General features: G+C 34.7%; 1 protein-coding gene across 4 annotated transcripts; it reads right to left on the bottom strand.

Moving 5' to 3' along the window:
• Positions 1-1,589: 1,589 nt before the first annotated feature.
• LOC124832544 (uncharacterized) lies at positions 1,590-17,645 on the bottom strand. Of its 4 annotated transcripts, none has more exons than XM_047306769.2 (8): positions 17,384-17,636; positions 16,633-17,115; positions 16,285-16,456; positions 9,413-9,716; positions 8,657-8,729; positions 2,475-2,565; positions 2,290-2,369; positions 1,590-2,153 (listed from the first exon to the last, which is right to left on the bottom strand). In XM_047306769.2, exons 1-8 carry the CDS (start codon positions 17,450-17,452, stop codon positions 1,929-1,931), a joined length of 1,497 nt encoding a protein of 498 aa, XP_047162725.1. In that variant the 5' UTR covers positions 17,453-17,636; the 3' UTR covers positions 1,590-1,928. The 4 variants fall into 4 exon arrangements, 3 of the variants coding, with proteins under 3 accessions (XP_047162725.1, XP_047162726.1, XP_087950434.1); XM_047306770.2 differs by having other exon boundaries at positions 16,633-17,069; positions 17,384-17,634; XR_015780776.1 differs by lacking the exon at positions 1,590-2,153 and adding an exon at positions 3,719-3,973 and having other exon boundaries at positions 2,332-2,369; positions 17,384-17,645.
• Positions 17,646-20,132: the final 2,487 nt, after the last annotated feature.

Raw genomic sequence — 20,132 nt, 5'->3', positions numbered from 1 at the left:
TATATATATATATATATATATACATATACACATATATATACATATACATATGTACATATATATAAATTGATCTTATATTTAGTTAATGTGGAACTTCCAATCTATTTTCTCACGTCGAGGTGTGTATACATCTTGAGTGTGTGACTAGACATTAATAGGTGGTCTGATAGTAGGAGGTAAAGTATGTCGAAAAACACAAATATTGTTTGAATAGGTTCTAACAATGACACTGATATCTTGTTAAGAAATGAATTTTAAGCCTAACTCAATCTCACAAAACTGTCTTGTAAGGTAAAGTTTGCACTCACTTATGTATTATAAATCGGTCTTATCTTTCATCAATGTTGAATTTTTAACAATTTTTATACTTAATTAAGCTTTAAATCTTTTTGAAGTTTGTGATTTATAAATAGAGATCCTATCAAATTTGTGATTTATTGAGTAATAAAAAATTTAAAATATTTCCATTGAGTCCAGAAATGTTAATTAGGTTGTTAACCTAACCATTATCTTACATGTCACTTTAGTTGATTTTTTGTCACATGTAATTTTATAAATTCACAATTTTATAAAAAAATTCAATGATTTTATTGTTAAATAATTTTATAATTTTAAACATTTATGTAAAAAAGATAGGTCAATAATCTCAACCAAGTAGGAGGGTGAATTGGTTTTCCTGTTTAAAATATTGTTCTTTCAAGAACTTTTTAAAATCTTTAAAGTTTTCTTGGGGTTTATCCTGACATTCTAATGGTCATTCATTATCAAATAGAGAGGATTGACATGTGGTGAGAGTGACACGAGGTCTTAGTCTTGGGTGCTTCCATTATGATCTAAGGCGTGTAAAAAACTAATCTTGTGAGTGTGGTAGGATGAAACTCATTGACAATGACATTGCAAAATACAAGAAGCCACCACAAGTGTACAACCTGTCTTAGCTCGACATTCATTCTAAATCCGGACAATCAAGTCAAAGTATTGTCATACATAAAGTGTTTGGTTGTTTTGGTGTGATATGTTTATATTGTGTATAATGTTTTAATGTTCATATATATATATATATCATTAATTTTTTTTATTCTGGTTTACTCTTGCTTTGCTCTTGTTTGTTGTTTTCTCTTTTCACCTTAATGGGTGTGCACTTAGGGAAAACATCTTTCCAATTGTCTTAGCTTAGGGATTGAGAGTGAAACAACAATATAAATAGATTCTTTTTCCAGGTGTAAAGTGTGTTTTAAATTATAATCTGTGTAGCTTTCATTTGAGTTGTTTTGTACTATTAAAATGAAATGTTACAAGAAAATTATAAAATTATATAATTATTAAATTATAAAATTGTAAAATTATGAAATTATAAAATTATAAAATTTTATAATATTTCTATTTTATATATTTTTAGTTTAATAATTTTGTAGGTTTATAGTTTCATAATTTTATAATTTAATATATTTATAATTTTTTTATTTATGGTTTTATAATTGTATAATTTTAAAATTCTAAAAACCTATGATTATAAAATTATGTAATTATAAAACAATTATGTGGGTGGAGAAGGATAATAAATATATTACATTCTCGAGCAAACATGGTGATAATTTAAGGAGCACTTCAATTTACACTTTCAATTGGCATGAGAAAATATTGCCGGTCCAAGAAATAGCCATATCTTCAAATTAGTTCCGTACAAATCTTGAAGCATGGAAGTAATGATAAAAAAACATAACTTCTATGGTAAGCATAGAAAGCTCCCACCACCCTTTCAAGTTATACGCAAAAAAAAAAAAACGTTCTAATCTTCGCAGTTTATAAAATATTCTGCTCATGATAGATTCATTCATATATTTTGCTCCACACGAAAGTGGAAAAGCCAAATCTTAATAGCTTCTAAACTAAAAGCAAACAAATCTCCACATTTTCAAAGGATACTGTCATTGGTGCTGCTCATGCTGCGGCCTTTGCAGTTGAGGATGCAATCTTTGATGTTCTTGCTGTTGGTGTGCATGATCACGACGCAGTTGCTGTGTCGTAGAAGATTGAATCAATCTTCTCATTCTCCATCTAACATATTCCGTTACCAGAGTATTCAAGCTGATTGAAATCCCAAATCCAGTGAATGAGGAGAGAAGAACTGAGAGAATGGCATTAACATTAAGCTACAAAAGTAAAAAGAAGGGTGTTACATATTTTAAATTTTGCTTACCTGCACCAAAATGACACAAGTCCTATTTGGATAAACTTTTCAATAAGGTGCAGAAACATTAAGATAGGTCAGAAACCAAATACTCTTACTATGGTATAAAACACATGAGCAAACAGGATGACAATTGCAAACTGGAAGCAAGCATAGGCCCACATGTAACTACCGTTCACTGCAACCGAAACATTCAAGATGGTTTATCCATGGTTGAAACAGAGCATGATGAGAACAAAAATAACTTTGATATGCTAAGGAAAATAAAAGGAAGCAAGTTTACCCATTGTTGAAGCAATCATAGATGAAAGGAGTCCCAAAACACAGGAGAAAGGCAATGAAATAGCAAGAGCATGAGTGCCCATATCTGAAACCTGGTTCAATAAAAAATAGAGTCATATTTCCATCCAACAAAACATGTTTGGAGAAAACAAGATAATAGAGGGGAAGATGGAGCAAGACTATAGAACATTATACTTTAGAGTATTGAAATAACTAGTGCTTTACATTTTGTTTTTTCTTAGTTTTTCCATTTTTTTCTAATATTTTATGATTTGTTTCCTTAATTGGTTAGTACAAACAAAGGTCAACCGTTTAATCATCACATTACATCTTATTATAATACATTACAGCACAAAATATCTAACTGTACTAAAATCTCATATTTCTTCATGGTATCTAAATAGTACCATCCTTTGTGATCCGTCCTACCAGTATTATGCTTGAGTTTCCTATGACGTATTTTCTTTTGTTAGTTTTACTCTAACTGTTCTCTTTTCTTAGTCAGTTGCAACTGAAAGGTTTCGTTAGTTTCCAGCTCACCACTCTGGTAATTCACTGATCTTTATACAGGGCTTAAGTAACTGGGAACTACTTCACCTTTCAATGTATACGTCTCACTCAATCGATAATACTTGTTTCCTCTCCATCTTAATACCCTATAAATTCAGGGAATACGAGCAAAATTTCCCTAATTACATAAATATTCCTCTCCACCTTAATACCCTATAAATTCAGGGATCACAATCAATCTACCTATAATAAAATACGAGAGCAAAATTTCCCTAATTACATAAAGGCTTAATTACTTTTTTCGATCTCATATTCAAAGTTTTTTGACTCGTTAGTACCCAGTTTTAAAAATGTCTCAATTGCGTTTCACATGTGGTATAATTGTACCAATCAAGTCCCTTCCGTTAAATTGACATATATTAAGTTAAATCTGTGATGACGTAGCAAAAAAACTGTACTTTTATTTCTCTCTCCTCTACTCTTCTTGCCATCCCTGCCATGCACCCATATTTTTCTCTCAATAATTTTTTTTTCCTGGAACTTTTCTTTATTGATTGACCGGAAGTTGAAACATAAGGGAGATATTTTTCCGTTGTTGGAAAACACGATTGGGAAAACTGAGTGCCCACCAGAGTGGTGTGTGGTAAGCCCACATGTGAAAGAAAAGAACAGCGTCATTCACTTTCTTTTTCTGGAACTCCTACGACTCAACCCTTTCTAAGCTAAATTTCTCACCACTCCTTTTATGCATTCTCAATCTCATCATCCAATTCCAACTTTTCACTCTCTCAATGACACCCACTGAACACTGCCGCTGCCTTCTCCATTTGCCTCCCTCCATGCTGTGAGCTTCATCCACCACGATTCTGTTTTCCTTCAATGGAGTGGGACAGTGATTCCGGTCTCAGCAGAGATGACGATGCTTCCTTTATGATCAACGCATGACGATTTCGCGGGACCCCTCCCATCTTTTCCTGTCATCTCACGAATCTATCATGTCTTTAGAACATGTGCAACATCATTTGCTCACGTATAATACATTATATGATAATCACCGATAATTTCATTCACAAACACACAAACAAGTATGAGGTAAGCTACAGATAAAAACAAACCATAACCATACAAAATATGATTAACAAATAACAATACATAACATCAAGAAACAACCCCATCTGAATCACAAACACAATGAATTATTAATTCCCTCGTCAATGCAAATCAGCAGTAATCCCTCGTCAATGCAAATCAGCAGCAATCCCTCGATCCCCGATTCCATCACAAATACCACACACATAGACCAATGGTCTATCCATTCATCAACACCTATGCTAACTACATCACCAGAGTAAACATCACCACCATAGCCACACCACTATCACCATAGCATACTCAAGAGCATCTTCAACACTATGATCACCATCATAAGTCTACCACCATCATGAATATTCTCATCATGAACACACCATCATGATATTCCCATCATGAACACACTATCATGAATATCCCCATCATGAACACACCATCATGAACATCCCCATAATGAACATCACCATCATGAACATCCCCATCATGAACATCACCATCATGAATATCCCCATCATGAACATACCATCTTGAATACCCCTATCATGAACATCACCATGAGCATCCGCAACCCCATGAACTCCATCATGAAAAGACTCAGTCACACTCTTGTACCTTACCTCACCCACCTATAGCTTCTCCATACAAGTCACTTATAGCTTTCCCATATAGGCCCGCTCGAGTCGTCCCGCCTTCGCGACTAAGGGACCTGTTTCCCTATCACACAAGGACTAGGCAAAACATCATTCCCCCATACAAAGAAGGTTCAACATTGATACACCACTCCCTTTTCGAACACAAGGTCAAAAAGAGTCGCTACCCCGTATCGCATAACAGATAGTCTTAGGATTTACTAGGTACAAAAAGTATACTTGTCCTTCACATCTTATGCTCATTGATCAATGACACCTTTGTGCATCACATCACATATCCATGCTCCAATATCAAACAAGAGTCCAATCTAACCCCAACTTACCAAACAGTTTCATTCCCTGCTCAATATCACGTTTTGCCACTCTTAGAGCTTATTCCTCCTCCATTCTTCTTCAAAATGCACTTTTCCAACAAAAATACACTGGGATAATCGATTATTACTTGCTTGATTATTACAGACAGGTACAACACCCAATTTTTCAGCTATACAATGTATGAATCATCCAAAACCCATCATTATGCAAATTATAACCCAAACATTGCATGGTAAAATCCCTCAAACAACATACCTTTCTCCCCTCTTGGCATCAATACATATTATCATGGGAAAACCTAACAAAGCTATACATACTTTCATAAGGAAAACTCAACAAACATGATATAAACCCTATCACCATGCATAACATATTCTCATACATACACATGCATCAAAAGCAAGATTATCATTCTAGATAATCAAGAACATATACACATACAATAAAAACAAGATAAGATTCCTCATACCTTGACCAATACTAAGGTTTTCCCTAACCACAAAGATCCCAACAATTCTAAGCCTCCCTCTCCCACGTGCGATTTCTCTCTCTCTCTCCCTCTATCTCTTTTCTCACGTTAGTTTTAGGATTTCTAAAATATGCAAACGATTTCTCTCTCTTTTCTCTATACCTATTTTATTTTCCAGCTTATCTCTAACTCTTAAAAATCTGTTTAAATCTTTGAAACAACTTATCTCTTAATCTATCGTTTCTCAACCAACTTTTAAAATGCAATTGCCTATCCTACCAAGATTCACGTCAATCTCTTTTAAATTTTAGTTTAGATATTTAACATCCACCCTTTACTTCTTACACCCCCTTATTAATTTTTGCACCAAATTAATAAGAGTAAAACCCTTTTGCCCCTAAGCAAAAATAAAACATAAAACTAAGGTTTCCCCTTAAACTCTCTCACTAGGAACTGAACCCCCACACATTCAATTCTAGAAAACCAACTCTACCAACAAGCCAATACATCACATTAGTAATAACACACATATCACAATCCAACAAACATATCAAAACATGTGTTGCACTTTATTAAAATATCATCAAAGAAATAATATAGAAATTATGTTCTAACAAAGATGTTCCCACAAGAACACCAATTATCAATCAAAAATACCAAAGTCTCAAGACTACTTTATATCTAATTACTATGTTTTTCGCAGGTCTTACATGGTGCAATTAATCATTGGATCATGTTCAATCATCATTAACATTACACTAAAATTTATATCTAAAGACTACAGTAATGTCAAGTGTGACTTGGATGATAGAAAAAGTACATATGGATGTCTTTATGATGGGAACAGGGGCAATTTCTTGGGCTTCAAAGAAACAAACAGTGATTTCTTTGTCTACCACTGAGGCAAAATATATAGCAGTAGCCTTGTGATTAAAGAGAATATCAGTTCCAGAGTTGTGATTACGTTTGCCAACAGCTCTACTATACAGCTGTCAAAACATCTAACGTTTCACGAGAAAAGCAAGCACATTGATATAAGGTTTCATTTTCTTTGAGATTTGGTGAATGATGAGGTAGTCAAGTTAAGTTTTTTAGCTCGCAAGATCAACTTGCAGATACCATGACAAAATCATTAAAACTGGAGCAATTTGAGAGACTTCGAACCATGCTTGGAGTAACTGGTATAGATACATTGGTTTAAGGGAGAGAATGTTAGGTGTTTGAATTTGAATTTCTGTTTTGTTTCTTTAGTCTATTTTGCAATTGCGTTCCTATTTTATAGGAAAAATAAATCTTAGTTCCTAGATTTTAGGGTTCACATCCTTGTCAGGTAAATGTGATCCGGTGCAATTTGTTTCTGTAAAACGGCTTTATATAGCCTACTGGTTTTCATTATTGAATCATAGAACCGTGAATGTTCAATTGTCTCTGTATGCCTCTATTAGCAAATATTTCTAATGATCTGTAAAACATCTAACACAAAACACTTTCCTAAAGTAAAGCACCAAGTTTTCAAACTGTAATGTTAAGTTTGATAGATAGTTCCACATCAATACACGTATTACCAAATCTGATTGCTTATTTCAAAAATTCTCTAAATGCCACTTTCACTACCAAAGTATTCTGCTTTCCTTTTTTTCCCTTTCAAAAGTGGTGTCTACTTGTTTGTGTGATCCAAAATTCTATGTGTATGCTCATCAGTAATAAACAGCAGTTGAGGCCTTACCTATGAAATTTACACCTACTAACTTTTTGTGCAATACAGCTCAAAGCGATCTGAATCTTTCTATTTCTCTTTGCACAGTTTCTATTTTCATTATAGGTCATCACACTCATCACTGAAAATGTTTGCAGTTAAGGTCCTCTATAGACAGTCCCTGTTCTTAGCTTCTTGCCAACAATGTTCTCTCAAAGGTGACTCAAAGATATCATAGAGCAATCTGTGATATTCGGGGTTAATCAGGTTCTGTTTGTTTCTGACAATATTAACAAGAGTAGAAAAAAAGTTACCTGATGCTTAGTTGGGTTAGATTAGGGGGTGGCATGATTCAGTCTTTACAGTGGTAGGGTGTCTATTAAAACTCAGTAGCCACACTGCTATATCTATAAATTTGCTGACGTCCTAATTCATTTTATAACCATTCTAGGCAAAAGAATTTTCCTCTAATGCAGAAAATATTGATCGTGGAGAATGATTGACACGCATTGGTCCAATTCCAGGCTAATGAATAATGAAATAGTCAAACATATCTTAAAATTATGAGTGTCATGTTGAGAATTTCTAGCTTTGGGTAATTGCATGTTTGGTGTTCTCAAAAAAATTACACTCCTAAAAATGTTAATTTTCAAAACAATTTATAGTCAAGCCAGTATTTCAAAAAGTTCATGACTTATACCAGACCATCTAGCCCAGCTGTTAGTAATTTTTATAAAATAACACTTGAGATTGGAACTTTAAAATAATTATTGAGGGCTATATTGAACCCTCTCATAATCTTCTATTTAGGATAATACTAATAGGGTAAATATCCTAACAGTAACTACCAGGATACTTAGACTACCCTTTAGGACAAATTTCCAGTGCTTGTAAAGGATCTGATTTTTGTATAATTAATGAGAAAAGGCCAGAGAGCCATAAAGTTTTACCCTAAAATAGCTTGAAACTTTCTCCTTCATCCTTTCTGGATCGATTATTCAATTTTAAGCTTCTTACAAAATTGTATAGACCTACTCAACTATACAAAACTAACTTGTCAATTGAGCATAACAACCATTTATATACTATATTTTAGTATTATCTTTAAACAATGTGGGACTTAGGTTTTCCCAATACATCCGACAATGTGTCCAGGACTACTGTTTTGATACGAGTATAACATGGTGACTGACCTTTATAGTGAATCTACTATACATTCTAATATCAAATTACAAAGTGATTTAGGCCTAATACAATCCTACAAAATAAACTTGTAAAGTAAGGATTGTCTTATGGTATTATCCCTAGTCAAAATGAGACTTCCGTTTTTTCACAATAAATCTTATAACATTATAGAGTGTCAACACATGGCTACTCAGTTAGCTTCATTTGCTATATACAAGCAAAAAAGTATCCAACAATTTTTGCCAATGTCACCAAGATCAGTACCATACCAGTAGTTCCTCAAGAAAACAAAAGTATGCAAGCATGCTGACCAAGATAAGTACTGATAAATCCTGCCATATCCTGCACGGTACATTATGATTAGAATAGAAAGTCGGAACTAGTCTACCGAATTAACTCCTTGACATTGTTCAAATTCAGATATAACTTGCACATATTTTATCACAAAACTCAGCAGCCAAATACGAAGTAAGCTTTTTGGTTGGTTGGTGAGTTTTGGGACTTTCTCCATAGTCTAAATCATTTCCCTTATTTAAAAACAACTAGTGCATCCATTGAAACCTATTAGGAGATCATTACTATTGTTATGCTTAAGAGTTTATAATACAATCCTATTATGGTCTGCTTTAGACATACAATTTAGCTTTCCCCATAACTTCAAGAGTTTGTTACACTGGCCATAAGCACATTACATATGGATTAGTCTTCTAACTTGTTTGGTGAAGCTTGGAATTTTCACCATAGTTTGGAGCAGCTTCTCATTATGAACTACAGTTTTTCGAGGATTAAATATGTAAGTTAACTTGCAGCTAATGAAACCTAGAAACCCCTACAACTGGTCTTCGTGTCAAAATAAAAATTAAAATAATGAAAACTGTAGTTGGAACTTATTGTCCTAGAAGATTTTTATGTCTAGATCACAAGATCCAACAATTGAGTCCAATAATTTTTCATCTTTCCTATGTTAACTTGTTGGTTTGATATTGAACACAAAATTGCTGTATCATTGAAGAAATTGAATTTACCTATAAGAAGTCACCTCTCTCTGCTGTGATCGTGGTGCATTCATTGGCTGTGGAGAAACAGTTTGAGGATTAGAAATTTTCAACAGTGTTACGGGGAGGTTAAGGACTTCTTGCTTGCAGACATCACAGGTTTTGTTTCCTTTGATACTAAACCACTTTACTGCACAGTCTTGGTGAGCAAGTGCAAGCTCACCTTTACAACTGCATTCCATCCTAAGAGTATTACCTCCTTCTGCAAGCTCTACCAAACAAATCCTACAAACTGCATCTTCCTCTGGAATATCCTCAGAAGTATCTTCAACAACTGGAAATGAAACAGTGAGAAAATACTAGGTTAGGAAATAGTATACAATTTCAATTCTCCTTCATGCATAAGCAATGTTCAAATAATCCAAGGAAATAACACCTCTATGGAATGCTCATACAGCATCTTTGAAGATATCAAAACTAAAAATAAAAGTATGGTTTGATGCCATCTTTTGTTAGAACATAATGGGGACAAGAGGAATCAACATCCATGTATGCAATATGTGAACAATGAGGCACATGACCAAAGAAGCAGAGAACACAAGGCGAAGGTAAAAGAATAGGGAAATGGAAAAAATAAATACAAAGTTACTGAAAATTTCATTATAAAAAATATGCTGAGTTTCGCCCATACAAGAGTTAGAAAAAGAATATAAAAGTTATTCAATAAGTTTAATCGTGGCAACATAATAAACTTTACGGCAAACCATTAAAACACCTTTGCTTCAAAAAAGGAGAATTCTAAAATTAGGTTTCGTTGCTGTTGTTATTATAGAGTATTCTAGAATAAAGAAACTTTTGTACTTTTATTATGATGTGGTTATATTATAAACAGTGAACAAAACTACTATTTACTGCTTATCTTTCATCTACCATTACATTTAGCAAAATTAAAACCTTCAACAAATTCTTTGGCAATTCTATTTCTCATTATGGAATAAGATGAATGTGGATTATTTGCAAACAGAATACACGGCACATTTATGATTTAAAATACTAATCCAATATCTGTAAGACTGTTACATGTATAAAATACTTCCATTTTTCTTATGTATGATAGATTACCTGAGCCAATCAACTAATAACCCAGGCGACCACCGAAGATAAGCAGTTTACGGTCGTTTCTAAACGATCGTCCACTTATTAAAAGGAACGATCGTATAGAGACATCCTATGTTGGTCATCGCCGCCCTCGACATCAACCATCATAAGCGATCGCTGTCTAACGATCGTCTATCGATTGACGAGCGATCGCTGTCTAACGATCGTCTATCGATTAAACTATAGGGCGATCGGTCGATTTTAGTCAAAATTGACATCTTAATCCTAAGAAGTTAAGAAGCAAGCGGTTGGATGTATCCGGTTGTAAGGCCGCGGATCAAGGAGTCAATTGACCCAGTATCAAGTACGACTTAACAGTTGTATTTTCTGGAAAGTCAGATTCTCAACCCACCGGATTTTAAGGTAAACGGTTTATTTTCATTACTGGGATAAATATGACAAAGCAAGAGGAAGAAAGGTACGTTTTTCCCCTAGAAAGAAATTAAGAGAATATTGATTTTCTTCTTCGTTTTGAACTGATAAAGGTTGAATCCATCCTTTTTCTGACTTGAGCGTCGGAGTGCCTTTCCAGGTACCCAGCTCATTTTCCCCCAAAGAGCTTTACACAGGAAGGAGACGCGACAATAACAATACCACTGGACGGAGCGGAGGCGATTCATTACGCTCGTATCTCGGCCTCAACTATTCTACTGAAACAATTTGCAAACAGAATACACGGCACATTTATGATTTAAAATACTAATCCAATATCTGTAAGACTGTTACATGTATAAAATACTTCCATTTTTCTTAGGTAATGCAGACCCTAACCCACGTAGAAAGCCAGATCTGGTATGAATTTCAAGAAAGAGTGGAGAGCTAATAAATAAATTTAAGATATGTAAACGGGATATTAACTACAAAGCCTGAAAATGGTGGCAAGTTACTACTGCAGGGAATGTCACGATTTCAAACAACTGTTTCTGCTTTGATTCTTTCAGGCAATTACAGTCATCCACAACAATCATTTAGATTTTAGCTAATAAATTGGTCACAAATAACAACAATAAATTCCAGAACAATATTTCAATTTAAGCTTCATTATTCCGTAGTCAACTCAGATGCATCCATCTAAAACTAGATACCATCCAAATCTACTATTTCTCAAGTTCTAACGCTCCTTTTCTATCAAAGGTGTGGAAGCATTACAATCCTCAAGATCACATATTAAAAGAAACTTAAAGGAACGAATATCAGCTGCTTGGATCACTTGATACATGTAAGCATGGACACTTTCTAGAGAATCTACCTCACACCTTCACTTCAAAAGAAGAGAGTACTCAATGTCTTTCTAAGAATCTAATATTAAATTATGTTGTAATTTGAGATAATATCTTTAAAATCTTCCTAATTAGAGGAAATAGATACATAATCTTTTATTTTATTTTATTTTTCCTAGTTTTCCTAGTTTCCCTATTTCCCTTTTTAGGAGAACTAGATTATTACAAATAGAGGGTATGAGAATGTATTTTTTATGATTTGAGAATAATAAAATAAGTCTTATTTTCAACTTGGTGTTAGAGCTCCTGATCTTGGGGCTCGGTTCCGCTGCAACAAGTCGCACCGCCGCCGCTATCTGACCACCGCCGCTGCTGTCGTCGCCGGTTGGGGTCGTTGATAGGGCAGAAAGGTGCGCCCAACACCGGCGATCACAACGCCGGAAGTCACAACGCCGCCGGCGAGACCCACTCGCCGCCACCGCCACAGACAGGGTCGCCAGAGCCCCCTGAGTCTATTCCTAGGGTTGGTGACGACTCATTTTGGCTTTATTTGAGTAGATATGAGTTTTAAGTTTTGCTCTTTTTTCTCGGTGTGACCCACTCGTCGTTGTTGCCACAGAAGAGTCGCCGGAGCCTCCTGAGTCTGTTTTTAGGGTTGGTGACGACCCGTTTGGCCTATATTTGAGTAGATCTGAGTTTTAAGTTCTGCTCCTTTTTTTTCTCGGTGTGACTCATAGGCCGTCATCGTCTTGGAGACTCCTGGTTGCGTTCTACGGGAAGTCTGAAGTAAAAATTATTCCTTTGAAAGCAATCGATGAATCAATGAGTAAGCCCTTTGGATCATGCACTCTGCCATAAAAGGTAAGATTTGTCTCAATACTGTTGATCATGTGTCTCAAGTTATTTGGATCCTTGATTCGGGTGCAACTGATCATATGACAACTTTTAGTGTGTCCTTCGACTCATATGGTAAAAGAAATAAACAACTTATTACAGTTGCGAATGGTCAGGGTATACCTATATGCGGCTCTGGGAATATAATTTTGGACTCATCTATTGTATTAAAGGATGTTTTACATGTTCCTCAATTAGCTAATAGTCTTATCTCTGTGCAAAAACTCACAGGATTTAAATTGTTCAGTAACATTTTTTTCAACTTATTGTGTTTTTCAGGACCTTCCCACGGGGAAGACAATTTTAATTGCTAAGGAGCAGAGTGGGTTGTATTTTTTAGTGCTTAATGACCAAAGCAATACAAAAATCATGAGTCAACAAGCTACATCTGAGACGTGGGCAAAATCTCAAATTTGGTTACATCATCAAAGGCTTGGGCATCCTTCATTTAGTCTTATCAAGTCTTTGTTTCCCCACTTGTTTACCAAAGAGTCTGTTGAGTCTTTTAAATGTGATATTTGTCAATTGTCAAAACATCATCGTGCATCTTATCCTATTAGTCACAAAAAGAGTATTTCTCCATTTGATTTAATTCACTCTGTGTCATAGATTCTATTTCCGGAGCCCAATGGTTCGTTACCTTTATTGACGATTGTACCTGTGTCACGTGGACATACATTATGAAAAATAAATCCGAAGTTTTTCAAATTTTTGTTAATTTTTTCCATCTTGTCCAAAATCAATTTGGAAAAAATATCAAAAGAATCAGGTCTGATAATGGTACTGAATATGTGAATCATGAATTTCTCAATTTTTTGTCTCATAATGGTATTGTTCAGGAACTAACTTGTGTTAACACCCCTCAACAAAATGGGGTTGCAGAAAGAAAGAATCGTCATCTTCTTGAAATAACTAGAGCTCTTCTTTTTCAAATGTTTGTTCCAAAAAATTACTGGGGAGAAGCTGTGTTAACGGCCACATATCTCATCAACAGGTTACCCACTCGTATCTTAAATGACACTAGTCCTATAGAGTCTCTATTGTCTTTTCTTCCTTCTTGTTCCCTATAACGAGTCTACCTAGTCGGGTCTTTGGATGTGTTGTTTTTTTTCACTCTCATCATCTTAATCGTGGTAAATTAGATCGCAGAGCTCTTAAATGTGTCTTTATTGAGTATCCTTCTAATAAAAAAGGGTACAAATGTTAGCATCCTCAGAGTCATCGTGTCTTTATCACCATGGATGTCACCTTTCATGAAACACAATCCTTTTATGTTAGTCCACCAGTTCAGGGGGAGAAAGCACTTGAAGTGGATGAACTCTCCTTCTTGTCATTACCATGTTTGTCTATGCAGGATGCCCAATACTTGAGCAATGAAGCTACCATAGTCCACAGTGGGGAAGAAGAGGAAGACGACAAATTTTTTGGCAAAAAATATGAAAGAGAACAACCCACTTCGACTCTCGAGCAAGAAAAATTGTCTACTCCGGAGGTGAGGATCCCTGAAGATATCAATGAGGAGAACGTAAGTATTACTGAGGATTTACTCGTAAGTATTACTGAGGATTTACCCATTGCATTGAGAAAGGGAAGAAGATCATGTGCTAAATATCCTATTTCTCAGTATGTTTGCACTAACAATCTCTCTGATAAACACAAAAGTTTTATTGCTGCCATTAATGCCACAAAAATTCCTAACTCAATCCAGGAGGCCATGAAACTTGAACATTGGAATCAAGTCATGAAAGAAGAGATGAATGCATTAGAAAGAAATTCAACTTGGGAAATTGTTGATAAGCCAAGAGACAAGAAGGCAGTAGGGTGTAGATGGATATTCACAGTGAAACATAAGGCAGATGGTACAATAGAAAGATATAAAGCTAGATTGGTGGCAAAAGGATATACCCAAACATATGGGATTGATTATGAGGAGACATTTGCCCCAGTGGCAAAGATGAATACAGTTCGAGTTATTCTCGATTTGGCTGCCCATTTTGGATGGGACTTACACCAGCTGGATGTGAAGAATGTCTTTCTTCATGGAAATCTAGATGAGGAAGTGTACATGGAGATTCCCCAGGTTTTGAAGTGAAAAATGAAAGAAACAAGGTATGCCTCTGGAAGAAAGCATTGTATGGTCTTAAGCAAACCCCTAGAGCATGGTTTGGAAGATTTACAAAAGCAATGGTTTCCTTGGGATACAGACAAAGCAAAGGAGATCATACTCTATTCATAAAGAACTCTTCTACAGGTAAACTCACTCTATTGCTTGTTTATGTGGATGATATGATTATTGCAGGAGATGATGAAACAGAAAAATTGGCATTAAAAGAAAAATTGGCATTAAAAGAAAAATTGGCAGCTCTATTTGAAATGAAAGACCTAGGAAAACTCAAATATTTTCTTGGAATAGAGGTTGCCTACTCCAAGAACGGAATTTTCATCTCCCAAAGGAAATATGTACTTGATCTCCTCAAAGAAACAGGAAAGCTGGGATGTAGAACCTCAACAGTTCCAATAGAACAGAATCACAGAATAGGAAGTGAAGAAAGTGCTCCTATAGAGAAGGCCCAATATCAGAGATTGGTGGGAAAATTGATTTATCTATCACACACAAGACCAGACATTGCTTATGCAGTTAGTGTAGTGAGTCAATTTATGCATGATCGAAGAGAGAGACACATGCAAGCAGTTGACAAAATTCTCCAATACTTAAAGTCAAGTCCAGGAAAGGGACTATTATTCAAAAGAGAAGACACATTGACTATGAAGATATATACTGATGCTGACTATGCAAGTTCTATTACTGACAAAAAATCTACTCTGGGTATTATGTATTTCTTGGAGATAGTCTGGTAACATGGAGAAGCAAAAAGCAAGATAGAGTATCTCGTTCTAGTGCAGAAGCTGAATTTCGAGCCCTTGCTCAAGGAATGTGTGAAGGACTCTGGATGAAAATCATTTTGGATGATCTTAAAATCAAAGTGGAGAACCCGGTGCAACTACATTGTTACAATAAGTCTGCTATGAGCATAGCCCATAATCCAGTATAGCATGACAGAACAAAACACATTGAAATTGACAGACATTTCATCAAAGATAATCTTGACAAAGGTTTTGTGATTACAACTCATGTTCCTATAGAACTTCAAATAGCAGATATTTTTACAAAAGGGCTTCCTCCGGATAGATTTCAAGATCTTGTAGGCAAGTTGGGAATGATTGATATTCATTTACCAACTTGAGGGGGAATGTTGTAATTTGAGATAATATCTTTAGAATCTTCCTAATTAGAGGAAATAGATATATAATCTTTTATTTTATTTTATTTTTCCTAGTTTTTCTAGTTTCCCTATTTCTCTTTTTAGGAGAACTAGATTATTACAAATAGAGGGTATGAGAATGTATTTTTTATGATTTGAGAATAATAAAATAAGTCTTATTTTCAACTAATTATTACTCCTATTTTTTCCTTCCTCTATGGATCACATTGCTAATCTTTTATGGTTCAGTGTCTCATAGAGAAACTGTTGTTTGCCAAACACTTAAGTGTTACTTTAGAAAAAAGAAAATTCTAATTGAGATACCCAGAAAAAATGTAAGATAGAATCCATATATTATGAAGATTACCAATCTCTGAACCGGAAGCATTCTGAGTTGAGATGCCTTCACCAGTTGTTAGAAGTGATCTTGCCGAAATTACACGAACCAACCTTCTAGAATCTGTACGTCTTAAATTAGCGGCTTTGATATTAACAGGAACGGAAACCGATCGAGTAATGTGCTGATTTACTTCCATTTTCTGTACAGAATGAAAATTCATCATCAAAGCACCATATCTGAAGTATCAAATACCATTTATACGAAAAAAAAATGTAGAAAAGCTTTGCCTATGTGTTAACACCCACATTATTTAGATTGGTGTGAAAGTATTTGTTTTGAGGCCATGAAACAAGAATGGGAACAGAAGAATCATACACTTAAATCAGAATCACACCCTGGATGTCTTCCTTGTACAATCTCTGCACCTGAATTTGCAGTTGGAGTAACTGGCAATGAATGTGTGGCTTTGGTTGATGAAGCAAACAGAATCTTGTTAAGAGAAAGAGACCTTGAAGTTGAAGGCTTAGATGTTGAAGGCTTATCCACAGGACAATCTGATGGTAAGTTATCAGGAACAATAAGAACTGTCCTTTCACTATCTTGTGAACCATTCTTAGCCCTAAAGCTCCTCTCAGAGAGCAAACTTTTCATAGTGGACTTGACTCTGGCTGAATTTGGCCTTGGGGGAAGTCCTCTACTGGAACCTGGACTTGATATCAATGTAGGACCATCTGTCTTTGTGAAAGAGGATAATGCATTTTCCACTGACCTTGCTGGTATTTGCAGAGAGGAGAGACGTGGTCTTCTGGACTCTAGAATCAAGGAGGTACTGTCACCAATCCCATTTCCAGCACAACACTAAAAAAATAGGGCATCAAAACTATTTCACTGTAAACTAACACACATAATGAAGTTAAAGCTTTCCTTTTTCCAAAGAAGGAGAAAAGAAAAGGCAAAATTCTCCTTTACCCATATGGTAAAAAAAATGAACTTTGCATTATCTTGGTCCCTTTGTGGCTCAAACCAAATGAAACCCATTTGGTGTGAAGAGCAATCATGGCACAAGTAAAAAGGGGTTTCAGTTTTCACCATTGAAGATTTCAACAAGAGGGTTTGGCAAAATCACCTGATGATGGTGACGAAGAGTAGAAGGATCTGCTGCCTCACGTTGAAGTTCAGCAGCTGCCTTGTCCATCAAAGAAAGATTCTGAGAAAAGGAAAATGGTAGTTCTGAGAAGAAGGGGCAAAACTGAAGTCATCAACAGTGATACCATCAGCCCTCAGATGCAACAAAATAGAATAATTGTGTTTGCAGTGAAGGAAGAGGAAAGAGAAAGGAATGATGGGTTGTAGCATGAACAATGTGCTAACTAAAGTTTGGAGAATATTAAAATAATTGAAATTATGATTTTTTGAGAATTAGCATTTTAGAATTGGCACGCCATTATTATCATCCGCCAACTTGTCATTTGTCACTTTTATCACACTTCCACTTCCGCTATCTCTATCATCACTCTCAAAATTTTCAGACTCCAATCTCTATTTAAACTGATTAAACTACTTCTTCCAAATTTAATCATTTGAAGTATTAATAAAACTATTTTAAATCTAAAACATAAATTTATAAATTCTTAATATTAAAAGTACATATAAAAACTTAAATAAAATATAATAATTTAATTTAATATTCATTAATAAAAATAAGTTTATATGTAAAATAAATAAAAAAATTAAATATCTAGTAGTTTAGCCTGAATTTTATTTTAGGAAGAGATTAAAGCCGCGGTTTATTTTTTTATTGATTTAACATTGATTTTGTATTTGATCAGTTTTGCATCGCAGCTAAAGGGAATCGAAACATGTTTATAATGATAAAATGAGTAATAGGTTTTGATTTACACATAATTTTGTATTGATACAAATTTATTCTCTTTATTGCATATGACGTTCGGAGGCGACATTTAGAATTTAATGTTTATCCTTTATTGTTGACAAATTTTAAAATTTTAAGATTAAATTCATCTCGAGATATTTTTTTGAGCAAAAAAAAATGAGTTTCTATGTGTTAAATATAAGACAATTGACGAAGAGACTTGACATCAATTTGTAGAGAGTCGGACATTAAAGGCATGACAAGCTAATATAGTTGATATTATTCAATTCTTCATTAACAATTTTATAGGAAACAAGGACAAAAGCACAAGCTATAAGTGCTAAAAATAAAAATCTCCCCTTATTATCTCGTGATAGGTATAGGAAGCTTGAATAGAAAATCATCAAGAAAAAGACAGAAGGTAGACCCGTACTTCCTAAGGGTGGTAGTCACCAACCTCCTTCACTACCATCATGGCATGAGAAGTGGAAGTTATCCCGTTTACGATCATCAGGTTCCTACACTTCTAAGACTGCACGAGAAATATAAAAAAGAATTGTAAGATATCGCTTTTCCTATAATAGTAATAGTTTCATTATACATATTAGATTGAACTTTTTAAAACATAATGGTGTTTTGTTATGTTACAGGACCCTTGGTTGAGAAGAGCTGCCAAGGTCAATTCACTCTAGAAGGTCGTTATGATATTCTTACTACTACAATTGAACGACCTGAGAACCTTAGACGAGTGTGTGCTGCGGGAACTAGTGTAGGCATTCGAGATTATTTTGGAAGCTCCTCGCGTCACACTTCATAGACACACAACCAAGAGTATGAAGAAAGGCTTACGTAGGAGATCACGAAACAACTATTGTTCATAGAATGAAGTTGTCATAGAATGAGGTCAAGGTCTCAAATATATGACATTATCATACCATATGTGTCAGTTCCTCTACCAACCGATGAGATTTTCATTGTGGCACACACATTCCAATCTTTTATCGCTTGGCCTAAACATGTGGTTGGTTCTATTTCTAACCCCCCCTAATGGACTTCTACTTTACACTTCTCAATTTTAAAGTTTACATGTTATTGATTGATGAAGCATTATTTTGTCCTATTCACTTAGCTTTCCGAACCGAATTTAATTAGTAAATTGTGCTTAATTGTCCATTATTTTCTCAATTTTGCTAATTGGGCATAATTTGGTCAGTAATTCATATTTTAGTTAATTTGGATTATCTGAGTTTAATTATTCTCATTATTATTTCCAGGGGAATGTTTGGGATTATATTTTGGGACATAAAGAGAGTTGTCACGTCATATGTTAATTTCCACCTCAACATTTTATTTTAATTTCATTTGTAATTTCGTTTTTCCTTTGTATTTTGGACCAGAATTACATTTGGGCCCATTTTTGGTCAAGTTTGTAAAATTCCAAATTGTGGGCTGACCTTGGGACTTAGGTTTTAGTACCCGAAAGGGAGAAAAAATGTATACACTCTCTTCATTCCCAATTTTAGGCTTTGGGACGTTTTCAACTCCCATTTTTGGGAGTTTAGGTTTGCTTTCAATTTCCTTTTCTTGTAGCGAATTAACTTTATTTTAATTCCCATTTCGTTTTCGTTCTTGATTCAATTTCATTTCCCATTTGCAATTGCATTTGGTTTCTATATGCATTTGCGTTTTCAATTTTGTCTCTACATGCATTTGTGGTTTCTATTTTGATTGTAGTTGTGTTTTTCAATTTTGTTTTCCAATTTCATTTTGTAGTTGAATTCCAATTTTGTATTATGCATTTTGTTCCAGATTTCATGATGTTTTATATTTCATTTTGCTGTATTGATGTAGTTTTAATGGTAGCTTAAATCTGTTTGGGTTGGTAATTAGTGTCATTACAACGTTTCCATGAGATTTCCGCACCGTTAATGTAATTCTACTACCTTACCTTGCATCACGTTCAATTTGTTTTTCACTTGCAATTAGGACACACTTAGTGGTC

This window comes from Vigna umbellata, chromosome 7 (genome assembly GCF_029865625.1).
Source record: "Vigna umbellata cultivar VRB3 chromosome 7, Vumbellata_1.0, whole genome shotgun sequence".
NCBI lineage: Eukaryota > Viridiplantae > Streptophyta > Magnoliopsida > Fabales > Fabaceae > Vigna > Vigna umbellata.
This window is presented reverse-complemented; position numbering and strand designations above follow the sequence as displayed.